The sequence below is a fragment of the Eumetopias jubatus genome, unplaced genomic scaffold (assembly GCF_037043125.1).
Source record: "Eumetopias jubatus isolate StellerSeaLion01/CBP00866 unplaced genomic scaffold, mEumJub1_p1.0 scaffold_11, whole genome shotgun sequence".
In the NCBI taxonomy this organism is placed as follows: Eukaryota; Metazoa; Chordata; class Mammalia; order Carnivora; family Otariidae; genus Eumetopias; species Eumetopias jubatus.
The window spans coordinates 66,321,861-66,337,357 of NW_028274817.1; the positions used below are offsets into that span (position 1 = coordinate 66,321,861).

The 15,497-nt window shown below is 38.3% G+C and overlaps 1 protein-coding gene across 1 annotated transcript in view; it reads left to right on the forward strand.

The window, feature by feature from the left end:
* The window catches only part of ZDHHC15 (zDHHC palmitoyltransferase 15), a 149,285-nt gene that overhangs the window by 83,569 nt on the left and 50,219 nt on the right, over nucleotides 1-15,497 (forward strand). The window contains exons 4-7 of the mRNA XM_088028985.1: nucleotides 2,290-2,410; nucleotides 10,213-10,282; nucleotides 12,792-12,824; nucleotides 13,582-13,702. Of these exons, the coding sequence (XP_087885111.1) occupies nucleotides 2,290-2,410; nucleotides 10,213-10,282; nucleotides 12,792-12,824; nucleotides 13,582-13,702 (345 nt within the window). The remainder of the gene's footprint in view (nucleotides 1-2,289; nucleotides 2,411-10,212; nucleotides 10,283-12,791; nucleotides 12,825-13,581; nucleotides 13,703-15,497) is intronic.

Consider the following 15,497-nt stretch of genomic DNA (forward strand, 5'->3'; position numbering starts at 1 on the left):
AATCAAGACTACAGTGAGATACCTCTTCACACCCACTAAGAAGTCCAAAATACAAATACATACATACGTACATATATATGTACATACATACAGAAAAGAGAGAGAGAAGGAAGGGAGGGAGGGAGGGAGGGAGAGAACAAGTGTTAATGTGGATGTGGGAAATTCTGAATCCTCATATATTGCTACTGGGAATGTAAAATGGTACAGCTGGTGTGGAGGACAGTTTTTCAGTTTCTCATAAAGTTAAACATAAAATTATCTTGTGATCCAGCAATTCTATTCCTAGGTATATACTCAAATTGAAAACAGGTGTTCAAAAGTTATACACAATTGTTCATAGAGCACTAGTCACTATGGCCAAAAGGTGGAAATGGAATATCCATCAACAGATGAATGGATAAACCAAGGGTGGTATGTCCATAAATGGAATATTATCCAGGTATAACAAGGAGTGCATTACTGATACATGCCACAGCCTGGATGAACCTTGAAAACATTACGCTAATTGAAAGACACCAGACACCAAAGACCACATTGTTTGATACCATTTGTAGGCAATATACAGAAAGGAAGGAAATCTAATGAGACAGGAAGTAGATTAATAGTTGCCAGAATCTGGGGATGGGGGAAATAAGGAATTATAGCTTAATGCATATGGGGTTTCCTTTTGAGGTGATGAAAATATTCTGGAAGTAGATAGTGGTGATGGCTGCCCAACACTGTGAATGGACTAAATGCCACCGTGTACACTATGAAATGTGCACTTTAAAATGGAATTTTATGTTATGTGAACTTTAGCTTAATAGAAATAATTGTCCCCTCCACCCTATTTAGGAAGCTTATAGGCCAATAGAAAGGCTGAATGGTTGGGAATTTTGTAGGCCTAAATTTACTGGGTGGAATGATGGTAAGATTTAGATAAGAACTGCAAATGTCTAACACTTAAGACCACATCTTCATCATTTTTAATTGGTAAAAAGAAAAGGTGAGTCTTTGGGGACTATTTGACAGCCATGATATTCATTTCTCTAATACCAAATACATCCCAATCTATCACCCATTGCCCACCCAAAATGTGTTTACTGGTTCATTGCATTCTAATCCTCAGAAAGGCTTGGTTAGTGCCAGAAATAGGGCATCCAAACATGACATCTTATTCCAATCCAAAACTTACTTGTTGAATAGCCACAAGGTTTTCATCACATACTAGCAGTAACAACCCTGCCTCTGCCTTTCAAGCAGGTGCAGTATGCCACACAAAAGTTATATTCCCCAGGACAGCCCCCAAATTAGAGGGCTGTTCCAAGTGCTACTTTTAATTATCAAAATTAAAAGGAATTGGTTAAAACTTTATACTACAAACTAGAATAGTTAAAATTTAAAATGATAGTATAAAATATTTTTAAATGATTTAAGAAATTAGACTTGTAAAAGAAACTTTTGATTACTTATTATACAGTACTTTTACACCAATCTTATGAAGTAGGTATTATTTCCTCTATTTTACAGATGACAAAACTTGGGTTGAGAGTGTCCGATTTTCCAAGTGATTTTTTAACTATTAAGTGGAAGAAATGAGGTTTAAACCCCCAAAATCTGATCACAGATCCTTCTCTTTTTCACTTCTGCCTACCTTTTGGCCCAGACAGAAGAAAGCTTTCAAGTCTATGTTACTTTGGAAAATTGTTGATATATCTTTTGCAAGATTAGCAAAGTGTGGTGCCAACAATGGCAATAAGCTTCATACCAGACTAAAAATTTCTGCAATAGTAAGAATACCCAAATTTCTACTCATTTGCAAGATTAGAATATAGTGTCACAAGCAGTCTCATCCAGCTTCTCTAAGAGTGTAACCTATGAAAAATACCTACAACTTAATAACAATCATAGTTAATCATCAACAGGGTCCTGGCAGCAAGGTATCGTACATCAGTATGTAACATCATATTATGGTATAATGGAGTGGAAAGGGCACAAGTCTTGGAATCAGGTGAACTGGGTTTGGAGCTTAGTTTTGCTACATACTAGTTAGTATAACCATGGACAAAGTACTTAATCTCGTTAAGTTTTCTTTATTTATAAAACAATACTACCTATCACATGGACTTATGAAGATTGAGATAAAAGCCAGATAAAATAATTAAGATAATTATGCTGAGAAAGTTATAAACCAAATTGGTACCTAGACTTCAAGGGTAGATAACAAATATTTTCACCTAAATAGTTATTGTTGTTTTTAACATTTTCTGTGAACCTTGGAAAATAAAGTCTCGCCTCTTCTGCTTCTAGTTCCACTTGTCCTATTCAGACAAGGAACGCTATGAAAATGAAGAGAGACCTGAGGTCCAGAAGCAGATGCTCATCGATATGGCCAAAAAGCTACCAGTTTACACAAGAACTGGGAGTGGAGGTCAGTTCATCCAAAGTCACCTAGAGAAGCGGCAAGTCACCTTTTGAGATCGGCAAGGACCTCAAAAAGGCTAAGTCATATATATCTACAGGCTCATCTGTATACCTAGTACTGGAGTCTACCACTAACATTTTGCTATGTTATTTTATCATATATCTGTCCGCAAATCCATCCCTCAGCCATCATCCATCAAGTCATCTTATTTTTTCATACATTTCAAACTAAATAGCAAATATCAGTACACATCTACCTAAATATTTTATCATTCTTTTTTGAGTGAAATTTGCATACAAAGGCACATACAAATCTTAAGTGTGCCATTCAGTGTTTTTTTTTACTTTTTATTGTTATGTTAATCACCATACATCACATCATTACTTCTTGATGTAGTGTCCCATGATTCATTGTTTATGCATAACACCCAGTGCTCCACGCAGATTATGTCCTCTTTAATACCCATCACCAGGCTAACCCATCCCCCCATCCTCCTCCCCTCTAGAACCCTCAGTTTGTTTTTCAGAGTCCATCGTCTCTCATGGTTCCTCTCCCCCTCCAACTTACTCCCCTTGATTTTTCCCCTCCTGCTATCTTCTTCTTTTTCTTTTTTCTTAATATATGTTGCATTATTTGTTTCAGAAATACAGATCTGTGATTCAACAGTCTTGCGCAATTCACAGCGCTCACCATAGCACATACCCTCCCCAATGTCTATCACCCAGCCACCCCATCCCTCCCACCCCCCACCACTCCAGCAACCCTCAGTTTGTTTCCTGAGAATAAGAATTCCTCATATCAGTGAGGTCATATGATACATGTCTTTCTCTGATTGACTTATTTCACTCAGCATAACACCCTCCAATTCCATCCACATCGTTGCAAATGGCAAGATCTCATTCCTTTTGATGGCTGCATAATATTCCATTGTGTATATATACCACATCTTCTTTATCCATTCATCTGTCGATGGACATCTTGGCTCTTTCCACAGTTTGGCTATTGTGGACATTGCTGCTATAAACATTGGGGTGCACGTACCCCTTCGGATCCCTACATTTGTATCTTTGGGGTAAATACCCAGTAGTGCAATTGCTGGATCGTGTGGTAGCTCTATTTTCAACTGTTTGAGGAACCTCCATACTGTTTTCCAGAGTGGCTGCACCAGCTTGCATTCCCACCAACAGTGTAGGAGGGTTCCCCTTTCTCTGCATCCCCGCCAACATCTGTCGTTTCCTGACTTGTTAATTTTAGCCATTCTGACTGGTGTGAGGTGGTATCTCATTGAGGTTTTGATTTGGATTTCCCTGATGCCGAGCAATGTTGAGCACTTTTTCATGTGTCTGTTGGCCATTTGGATGTCTTCTTTGGAAAAATGTCTGTTCATGTCTTCTGCCCACTTTTTGATTGGATTATTTGTTCTCTAGGTGTTGAGTTTGATAACTTCTTTATAGATTTTGGATACTAGCCCTTTATCTGATATGTCATTTGCAAATATCTTCTCCCATTCTGTCGGTTGTCTTTTGGTTTTGTGGACTGTTTCTTTTGCTGTGCAAAAGCTTTTTATCTTGATGAAGTCCCAATAGTTCATTTTTGCCCTGGCTTCCCTTGCCTTTGGCGATGTTTCTAGGAAGAAGTTGCTGCGGCTGAGGTCGAAGAGGTTGCTACCTGTGTTCTCCTTTAGGATTTTGATGGACTTCTGTCTCACGTTTAGGTCTTTCAACCATTTGGAGTCTATTTTTGTGTGTGGTGTAAGGAAATGGTCCAGTTTCATTCTTCTGCATGTGGCTATCCAATTTTCCCAACACCATTTGTTGAAGAGACTGTCTTTTTTCCATTGGACATTCTTTCCTGCTTTGTCAAAGATGAGTTGACCATAGAGTTGAGGGTCCATTTCTGGGCTCTCTATTCTGTTCCATTGATCTATGTGTCTGTTTTTGTGCCAGTACCATATTGTCTTGATGATGACAGCTTTGTAATAGAGCTGGAAGTCCGGAATTGTGATGCCACCAGCTTTGCTTTTCTTTTTCAATATTCCTCTGGCTATTCGGGGTCTCTTCTGGTTCTATACAAATTTTAGGATTATTTGTTCCATTTCTTTGAAAAAAGTGGATGGTATTTTGATGGGGATTGCATTGAATGTGTAGATTGCTCTAGGTAGCATTGACATCTTCACAATGTTTGTTCTTCCAGTCCATGAGCATGGAACGTTTTTCCATTTCTTTGTGTCTTCCTCAATTTCTTTCATGAGTATTTTATAGTTTTCTGAGTACAGATCCCTTGCCTCTTTGGTTAAATTTATTGCTAGGTGTCTTATGGTTTTGGGTGCAATTGTAAATGGGATCGACGCCTTGATTTGTCTCTCTTCTGTCTTGTTGTTGATGTATAGGAATGCCACTGATTTCTGGGCATTGATTTTATATCCTGCTACTTTACTGAATTCCTGTATGAGTTCTAGCAGTTTTGGGGTGGAGTCTTTTGGGTTTTCCACATACAGTATATCATCTGCAAAGAGAGTTTGACTTCCTCTTTGCTGATTTGGATGCCTTTGATTTCTTTTTGTTGTCTGATTGCTGTGGCTAGGACTTCTAATACTGTGTTGAATAGCAGTGGTGATAGTGGACATCCCTGCCGCGTTCCTGACCTTAGGGGAAAAGCTCTCAGCTTTTCCCCATTGAGAATGATATTCGCTGTGGGCTTTTCATAGATGGCTTTTATGATATTGAGGTATGTACCCTCTATCCCTATACTCTGAAGAGTTTTGATCAAGAAAGGATGCTGTACTTTGTCAAATGCTTTTTCTGCATCTCTTGAGAGAATCATATGGTTCTTGTTCTTTCTTTTGTTAATGTATTGTATCACGTTGATTGATTTGTGGATGTTGAACCAGACTTGCAGCCCAGGTTTAAATCCCAATTGGTCGTGGTGAATAATCCTTTTAATGTACTGTTGGATCCTATTGGCTAGTATTTTGGTGAGAATTTTTGCATCCATGTTCATCAAGGATATTGGTCTGTAATTCTCCTTTTTGATAGGGTCTTTGGTTTTGGGATCAAGGTAATGCTGGCCTCATAAAATGAGATTGGAAGTTTTCCTTCCATTTCTATTTTTTGGAACAGTTTCAGGAGAATAGGTATTAATTCTTCTTTAAATGTCTGATAGAATCCCCCTGGGAAGCCATCTGGCCCCGGGCTTTTGTTTGTTGGGAGATTTTTGATGACTGCTTCAATTTCCTTACTGGTTATAGGTCTGTTCAAGTTTTCTATTTCTTCCTGGTTCAATTTTGGTAGTTGATACATCTCTAGGAATGCACCCATTTCTTCCAGGTTATCTAATTTGCTGGCATAGAGTTGCTCATAATATGTTCTTATAATTGTTTGTATTTCTTTGGTGTTGGTTGTGATCTCTCCTCTTTCATTCATGATTTTGTTGATTTGGGTTCTTTCTCTTTTCTTTTTGATAAGTCTGGCCAGGGGTTTGTCAATCTTGTTAATTCTTTCAAAGAACCAGCTCCTAGTTTCGTGGATCTGTTCTACTGTTCTTTTGGTTTCTATTTCATTGATTTCTGCTCTGATCTTTATTATTTCTCTTCTCCTGCTGGGTTTAGGCTTTATTTGCTGTTCTTTCTCCAGCTCCTTTAGGTGTAGGGTTAGGTCGTGTATTTGAGACCTTTCTTGTTTCTTGAGAAAGGCTTGTATTGCTATATACTTTCCTCTTAGGACTGCCTTTGCTGTATCCCAAAGATTTTGAACAGTTGTGTTTTCATTTTCATTGGTTTCCATGAATGTTTTTAATTCTTCTTAAATTTCCTGGTTGACCGATTCATTCTTTAGTAGGATGCTCTTTAGCCTCCATGTGTTTGAGTTCTTTCCGACTTTCCTCTTGTGCTTGAGTTCTAGTTTCAAAGCATTGTGGTCTGAAAATATGCAGGGAATAATCCCAATCTTTTGGTATTGGTTGAGACCTGATTTGTGACCTAGGATGTGATCTCTTCTGGAGAATGTTCCATGGGCACTAGAGAAGAATGTGTATTCCGTTGCTTTGGGATGGAATGTTCTGAATATGTCTGTGAAGTCCATTTGGTCCAGTGTGTCATTTAAAGTCTTTATTTCCTTGTTGATCTTTTGCTTAGATGATCTGTCCATTTCAGTCAGAGGGGTGTGAAAGTCCCCCACTATTATTGTATTGTTGTCAATGTGTTTCTTTGCTTTTGTTATTAATTGCCTTATATAATTGGCTGCTCCCATGTTAGGGGCATAGATATTTACAATTGTTAGATCTTCTTGTTGGATAGACCCTTTAAGTAGGATATAGTGTCCTTCCTCAGCTCTTATTACAGTCTTTGGTTTAAAATCTAATTTGTCTGATATAAGGATTGCCATCCCAGCTTTCTTTTGGTGTCCATTAGCATGGTAAATGGTTTTCCACCCCCTCACTTTCAATCTGGAGGTGTCTTTGGGTCTAAAATGAGTCTCTTGCAGACAGCATATTGATGGGTCTTGTTTTTTCCTCGGGGTCCTGCTCCTCAGTGCACCCCCAGAGAAAAGCAGTCACTCCCATCTCCCTGGTCTCCGGCCGCACTGCATGCTCACCTGGCCTGTGACCGAGCATTTCTATCTCTGGCTCCCAACCCCGTGTGGAGTCTCCAAACCCAGCAGATCCCTGCAGTGCACTCCCGCGCCGCTCCTCCCGGGGGAGGGAGGGGAGTCTCCCCGGATCTGCCGCTTGTTGGGTCCCTGCTGGAGGAGCAGTGGCCCGACTGGGCCGCGGATCACAGTTTATGGCAACCCCGAGCTGAGAGCCCGCACCTCGGCTCCGCCTCTGCAGCTGACTTCCCTGCTCCAATACCAGGGAGCTCTGCTGCACTCAGGCACCCCTGGTCTTTCTGTGACCCTGAGGGTCCTGAGACCACACTGTCCCGCGAGGGTTCCACCCCCCGCTTAGCCAATGGAGTGATGTCCTTCAGCGGAGCCGGCTTCTAAAAGTTCCGATTTTGTGCTCCGTGGCTCTATCACTTGCGAGAAGCGGCCGAGGGAGGCCCCCTCCCCCGCCTTCTATCCTCCCGAATATTGCCTCAGATTCACTTCTCCGCACGTCCTTCCTTCCAGTAAGTGGTCGCTTCTCTGTTCAGAGAGTTGTTGCTACTCTCTTCTTCGGTCTCCTGTTGAGTTCGTAGGTGTTCAGAATGGTTTGATCCCTATTCAGCTGAATTCCTGAGACCAGACGAAATCCAGGTCTCCTACTCCTCCGCCATCTTGCTCCCTCGCCATTCAGTGTTTTGACAGATGTACACATCTGTGTCATTAAAACCTCTATAAACATTACCACATGCCCAGAAAGTTCTCTCAATATCCTTCCTAGTCACTCCCACCAACCACCACCAAGGCAACCACTATTCTGATAGTTTTCCATCATAGATTAGTTTTACCACTCTAGAATTTTATATAAATGTAATCATTTTTTTAAAAAATGATTTTTTATTTCTTCTTTTATTTAGCATAATATTTTGAGATTCCTTCACATTTCTGTGTATTTTATTCCTTTTATTGCTGAGTAGTATTTCATTGTATGAATATATCATAGTTTGTTTATCCATTCACCAGTAGATGTACATTTGGTGTTTCCAGTGCTTAGCTATCATGAGTAAATCTGCTATGAATATTCTCGTATAAGTATTTGTGCAGAGATATGTCATCTTTCTTGGGTAAATGTCCGCTATGGAGTTTTACTCTTAGTTTTCATCTGTATGACTAAAATAGTACTAGCTGAACCAGTTTTCCACCTTTCAAAATTTGAAACTCAAACCTCTTTTGACAAGTCATCCTAATGTTTCTAATAAGGAAGATTGTGTTTCAAGGCTTTGGGAATTATACTGTTAGACATTTATGTTCATCTGTTTATCATTTATTTATTCAGTTATCATTCATTAAGATCCTGTGTGGCAGCTGGGAGAATTTTAGTATGATCTGGGTATTAGATATTAAGGACTTACTATTAATTTTGTTAGAGCATTGATGTCATGGTAGTCATGATTTTTTAAAAGTCTTCATGCGTACTGAAATATGGTGAAAAGTAGACAGGAAATTATTTGTATAATTTCTCACAGTAGTAAACAGAATGATGTGATAGAACAGAGATTGGTTACAAACTAAAGGTGTATGGGATGAATTAGACCCAAGAGAAATTTTGTTTGATCTCTAATGTATCATTTAAAACTTTATATTTGTTACTGATTTTTAACAACTAGAATATTTCCACATGAAAGTCCTTATTTTTGGCTTCTCCTGAAAACTCAGACACTCTGGCAATATTCAGTCTGCATTTTCACATGGCAAAAACTAGCTAAAGCTGAGTAGTAGCCACACTTTTTAAATAAGGCATGCATTCTCAGGTTCCCTCACAGTTTCCAACTGGCTGCTTCACTCACTACTCACTAGTCTCTGGACCCTTGAATCATTTGTTTGCAGCCCTATGCTATAGAGAAGGCTTCTCTGAGGAAATATCTTTTGGTTTGAGACCTGCATAATAAAAACCAGCAGGAAGTAAAGAGCAGAGGGACTAGCATCCCAGGCAGAAGGTACTGCAAGTACAAAAGGCCCTTAGGAGCAAGCTTGCAGTATTAGAAGAACAGCCAGCCAGCCATGTGACTGGAGTATAGCAGGTGGAGAGTGATACTAGTTAAAACTGAGGAGGCAAGCAGAGGCCAGATGATACAGGCCATGGTAAGGAGTTTGGATTTTATTCTAATGGTGTTGGAAGTCCACTGAAGGTTTTAAGTAAAAAGTGATATAATCTGATTTACATTTTAACAGATCATCTGGCTATTCTATAGAGAATATATTATGGGGAACAAGAATGAAAGAGTAAATAATTAGGCATCTGTTGCTGTCATCTAAATTAGAGATAATGGTGGCTTAAACTGGGCAAAGATATTACTATATCTTTAAAAACATGCTGGATGAATTAAACATGCGTGTCCCTCTCCCTTTTTCTCTGCCTTGATTATAACCATACTTTTGTCATCCCCCCCATTGCTAGACATAAACACAAACTGCTGAATTAGCAGTCCATTATGCTAAATCAATTATATGTGCTTAATGTACACTTCAGATGGAATTATTATATTAGCTCAAATTATTCATGATTTTAGTTGTTTCACTTAATAATAATTACATTAAACATAGTCATACTCTATTGATGAACAGAGAAAATGAGAAGAAAAGGAAAATGCCTTTCATTAAGGGAAATAAAGAAAGGAAGGAGAGAAGGAAGGAAGAGGGAGGGAGAATTTTTTTTATATCAGACTTATAGAGTGAAGAGAACTCTGAATGAAATAAGGGGTCAGAAAAACTATAGTGGTCACAGTTCTGCCACTGACTTGCTGTGTGATCTTGTGTAAGTCACTTGATATGGCTAAGTCTTTACTTCCTTCATCTGTGAAATGGTCAACTGAATTAATTGTTTTTATATAGGAAAGTTGGAGTAAACAGAATCTAAGTGGTTTTCCCAAGATCACTCAAGCAGTTGACAGCATAGTTTGTTTTATAATACCAAATCTTATTATCAGATATGCAGATATGAAAACTTTTCCCTTTACCTTCATCCCCCAGAAGGTGCCTTCAAGATTGATCTAACAGGGAAAAAAATACATACCACAATTCTCTTCTGTGATCTGCCTTTTTCTTGGTAACTTGAGATGAGCTTGACTACCTGTAATCAGTGTATAACAAGCCATCCAGATAGGCTAGTAAGATATATGGTGTCATATTGAGCCCTAACCAATGCTAACCACCTTATTTTTCCTATAGCTGTTAGATTCTGTGACCGGTGCCATTTGATCAAGCCTGATCGCTGCCACCACTGCTCTGTCTGTGCCATGTAAGTGACATCCATCTTTCCCCTGGGCTGAGCTTGGACAACAACCTGACTGATCCTAACATGTGACCATGCCTAGATAAGAGCATTTCCTTTCAATCATAATGAACACATTCCACATACCCTCTTAGAATGATGATTATTCAAACTATTCTAAAGATAGGAAAGAGATATAAAACTCCATTTTAAAAATAAACGTTCGGGGTGCCTGAGTGGCTCAGTCAGTTGAGCGTCTGACTCTTGATTTCGGCTCAGGTCATGATCTCAGGGCCCTGGGATGGAGCCCCACGTCAGGTTCCACGCTCAGTGGGGAGTCTGCTTCTTCCCCTCTCCCTCTGCTCCTCCCCCTGCTCACACTCTCTCTGTCAAATAAAACTTTTTTTAAAAATTAAAAAATGGGGCGCCTGGGTGGCTCAGTTGGTTAAGCATCTGCCTTCAGCTCAGGTCATAATCACGGGGTCCTGGGATCAAGCCCTGCATTGGGCTCCCTGCTCAGCGGGGAGCCTGCTTCTCTCTCTACCTCTGCTGCCCCCCCCACTTCTGCTCTCTCTCTCTTCTGCTCTCTCTCAAATAAATAAAAAAATAAAAATAAATAAATAAATAAAATTTTAAAAATTAAAAAATAAAAATAAATGTTCGGTCTCAGAACAGTTTTAGATTTATAGAATTATTGTGATGATAGTTCTCATATGTCCTACATCCAGTTTCCCCTATTATCAACATCTTACATTAATATGATACATTTGTTACAACTAATGAACCAACATCAATACATTATTTTTAATTGAAGTCCATACTCTGTTCAGAATTCCTCAGTTTTTCTCTAATGTTCTTTTTCTTTTCTAAGATCCCATCCAGGATACCACATTACATTTAGTTGGCATGTCTTCCCAGGTTCTTTTAGCTCTTACAGTTTTCTCAGACTTTACTTGTTTTTGATAACCATGACAGTTTTTAGGATTTTAGGATTAATGATCAAGTATTTTGTAGAATATCCCTCAGTTGGGATTTGTCTGATATTTTTCTCATGATTAGACTTGGGTACTGTGTTTTGGGTAGGAAGAGCATAGAGGTAAAATACCATTATCATTGTATTGTATCAAGGGCACATATTATGAACATGACTTATCACTGTATTATTAATCTTGATTATTTGGCTGAGGTAGTGTTTGTCAGATTTCTCTAATGTAAATTTACTCTTCCTCTGCTGCTTCCTTTACCCTTTGGAAGGAAATCACTATGAATAGCCCAAACTAAAGGAATGGAAAATTATGCTCCCCCTCCTTGAAGGTAGAATATCTACATAAATTGTTTGGAATTCTTCTTCTTGAGAGATTTGACTCTTCTCACTTATTTGTTTGTTTCTTTATTTGTTTATTATTCATATAAGTATATAGGCATGGATAATCACTTTATATTTTGGGTTATACCTCAATACCACTTTATTTTGTTACTTGAATTATTCCAGCTTTGTAAAGTCACATCAGTATGTTAATAAATATAATCTTCATGTCCTTTCTTCTTGGGTGTTATTTCTCTTACTCACCCCATATTTCTCTTACTATTGATTCAGAGAGATCTTTCAAAAGATCAGAAATAGCCAAAGGAAAATAAATAAATCACCAGAGTAGTAATTAGTAATTTTTTTAATTTTTTTAAAGATTTTATTTATTTATTTGAGAGAGAGAGCACAAGCAGGGGAGGGGCAGAGGGAAAGAGAGAAGCAGGCTCCTGGCTGAGCAAGGAGCCCAACGCGGGGCTCAATCCCAGGATCCCAGGATAATGAACTGAGCTGAAGGCAGACAATTGACTGAGCCACCCAGGGGCCCCTAATTAGTAAAATTTTATTGTGTACACACCAGAAGGACAGTTTGCAAACCAGGAGCCCTCAAACCAAAACATAAAATGAGGCTTGAGATATATTGTTATAAAACAGCTTATATAGTGAGAAAACAAGGCCTTTTTATTCTTCACAGTGGTTAGAATATTCAGAATTTTCTTAAATGATAGAGAATTGGTCAGTGGTTACTTTATGCCAACCTTAGAAAACAGTTTAAATTTTACTAATGATTTCCAGAGGCATAAGCAAGAAATGACCCAGGTCAAGTCAGTCTTATAAAATAAGCTAAATTAAGCTTTGCTTGTATGACTAAACTGGTTTTGTCAGCTTGAGAAATTTTTAAGGATGGTCTCCATTTGTCTTTTATTTTAACAGACTGTAGCCATTATGTTTTCTTCTGTATTTTATTAATCTGTATATTGAGCAAAATGAGGGGAGATATCTTAGACTTCTAGGCATGTAACTTGCTGTCAGTATAATCCTATAAAGTGTTGTGATTGGCTCATCCAAGAAATAACTGAGAACAAAATAATTTTGCAGTAGCTTATAGTGGAAATCTAGGAATGAGTGTACTGGTACCATGTAAAAATACTGGTGAGACTTGAGTTCAATTATGAGGTATTACTTCATTTCTGTAGCTCCACTTATCACACTGTATTGTTTCTTTTGTAGGTGTGTATTAAAAATGGACCATCACTGCCCTTGGTATGTCCTTTTGATTCATTTCTTTACTCTGAAAGGGTCAAAGTTGCTCAAAATGCCTATTTTCCTAAGCATAGTTGTAACATGTTTGTTTCTCTAACCATAAATCACTGGGTCTTGTATGTACATGGGGGACAGGGCAGGCATAACATTTTAAAGAAAAAATAAATATACCACCAAAGGTATGGTAGTGAATTTCCTGATCTCACAAAACTAATGGTCTTTTGTCCATTAGCTTTAGTAATTGGGTGTAGTAATGAAATCAAGCACAAATAGTTCTCTTCTTTGACATTATACGATTCAGTTCTGTTTTTAGTTGTCTTGATGTTTGAAATATTCTAGATCGTTAACTTCAGCAATTCTCCAAATTTTGTATGTCTGACCTAGAGAACCAGTCTGAAACCATCTAACTACAAAGAGAACATGCCACACTGTACTAAGTTTAGCTGTTAAGATTGTAATAGGTTTTTAGTATCCAAGATTCAGGTTTTCTTGGGTGGGTCAGGAACCAGTCCAGAACAATTAAGTAGGCCAGGTGTCTCTATGCCTGTAAATGAAAAGAGAAACAAGTGAGACATGAACTTGTTTTTCTAGTCTGTTTTTATCAAGGGACTTCTATTCTGTTGAGTTTCTACACAACACATAATGAAGCAGCAAGAATAACATCCTCCCATTGCTTTGTTCACTTATGTATCAGTGTGTTCTCAATCAATGGATCCTGATTTCAAATTACGTTTTCTTTTTTTCTTTTTTTTTTTAGGGTTAATAATTGCATTGGATTTTCCAATTACAAATTCTTTCTTCAGTTCTTAGCTTATTCTGTTCTCTACTGCCTGTACATTGCTACAACAGTCTTCAACTATTTCATCAAATACTGGAGAGTAAGTTAAATAACCCTGAAAGGTCACCCCCAAAACATACATCTGTGACATTTTTCAACTTTCCCTTTTACATTTTGAAATAGCTAATACTAAGGTAACCAGAAAGGAAGCCACCAAAAACAAGTTTCCCATGTGGAATATTCTGAGATTTAGGAGTTTGTTATTTAAGGATTCCACTTAAATTTCTGTCATACATGAGAATCTTGTTAAGACCTTTGGGAACCTAACCTCTTGACTCTTAGTGATTCTTTACAATGTATTTACCTAGTCAAGTTTAAAATACCCACTTCTTACCAATTATAGATTTTTAAAATGTTGAAACTAATTTTGAATCTCTAGTTTCCTAAGAAAAATGCTAACAAAATATTCCCTCATTGTCAGAAAATACTTTCTCATTTCCTGTTCAAAGGAGAGTTGCAAAATTCCTACTGGACAAAAAGATTCATTGACTCATCTTTGCACAGGACCAAAATGAAATGGGGAGTCTTATTTGAGCTTTGTATAACAAACACTGGGTTGGGAATTAGGAAAACTGAGTTCTAATACTGGCTCTGTTACCTGCTTCCCTGGCTCATTGCCAAGGTCAAATGAAACATATGTTGAAAGGTAAAGTATTTTTACCTTCTTAATGATTTTGATGTGTGAAATCTAAAAGAGAATTTCACATTTCTTCTACTTGAAAATTTCAACCATATCCCATCTATTTCCAAACGAATTGAAGGCAGATTTTTACTTTACATATGTGTGTGGGGTCTGGCAGCAGTATAGTGAATTTTTTTTTATTTCATGTCAATGGACTCCAGAAGATATCCCTTCCCCACAATTCCAGTACAGTAGTTAAAATATCATAACCTTCCATGATGAGGGTTGTCCAAACTGAACCTAAATAGCAAAAGACAGATGTGGGTAGAGCTATTAGTAATTACTGAAGGAATTGTACAGGAGCCCATATAATAGGAATATCTCACGTCAAGTGAAGAGGTAAAGCAACAGGGAAAGAATGTGAATCCTGTGACCAGACTAAAGATTATAATAAAGTGGAGAACAAAGAAAGACAGGCAGTGAGAACCTAAATACCTGAGAGTAGTTAAATTATTAATTAATGCTTTGATCCCTACTAGTGTAGAAAATATAGTATTAAAAATTACAGTGATATGTGCTTTCCATTTTCCCAACTTTCTTAATCAATTCAGATATTTAATAACTTTAAGAATCAGGAATTATGGGGCACCTGGGTGGCTCAGTCGGTTAAGTATCTGCCTTCGGCTCAGGTCATGAACCCAGGGTCCTGGGATCAAGTCCCGCATGGGGCTCCCTGCTCAGCAGAGAGTCTGCTTCTCCCTCTGCCACTACCCACCCTCTGGCTTGTGCACTCTCTCATGCTCTCTGTCTCTCTCTCAAATAAATAGTAAGAATCAGGAATTATATAATGTACATCAAAATCTTCAACTCAGGGACAGCTGGGTGGCTCAGTCAGTTAAGCCTCTGCCTTTGGCTCAGATCATGATCCCAGGGTCCTGGGATCTAGCCCTGCATCAGGCTCCTTGCTCAGCGGGGAGCCTGCTTCTCCCTCTGCCCCTTCCCCTGCTCATGCTCACTCTCTCTCTCTGACAAATAAAATCTTTAAAAAAAATCTTCAACTCAGAGATACAAAAATATAAGCAGAAATGAAGTTTTCTTATAAATTTTCCCCAAATACAAAATGATTCATTATCTTGGCATCTCTTCTTTGGCTCCTTTCCACATCTCAGGATCTCTTATCTATTGCTCAGGTTTTCATGACCTGTTTGGCATC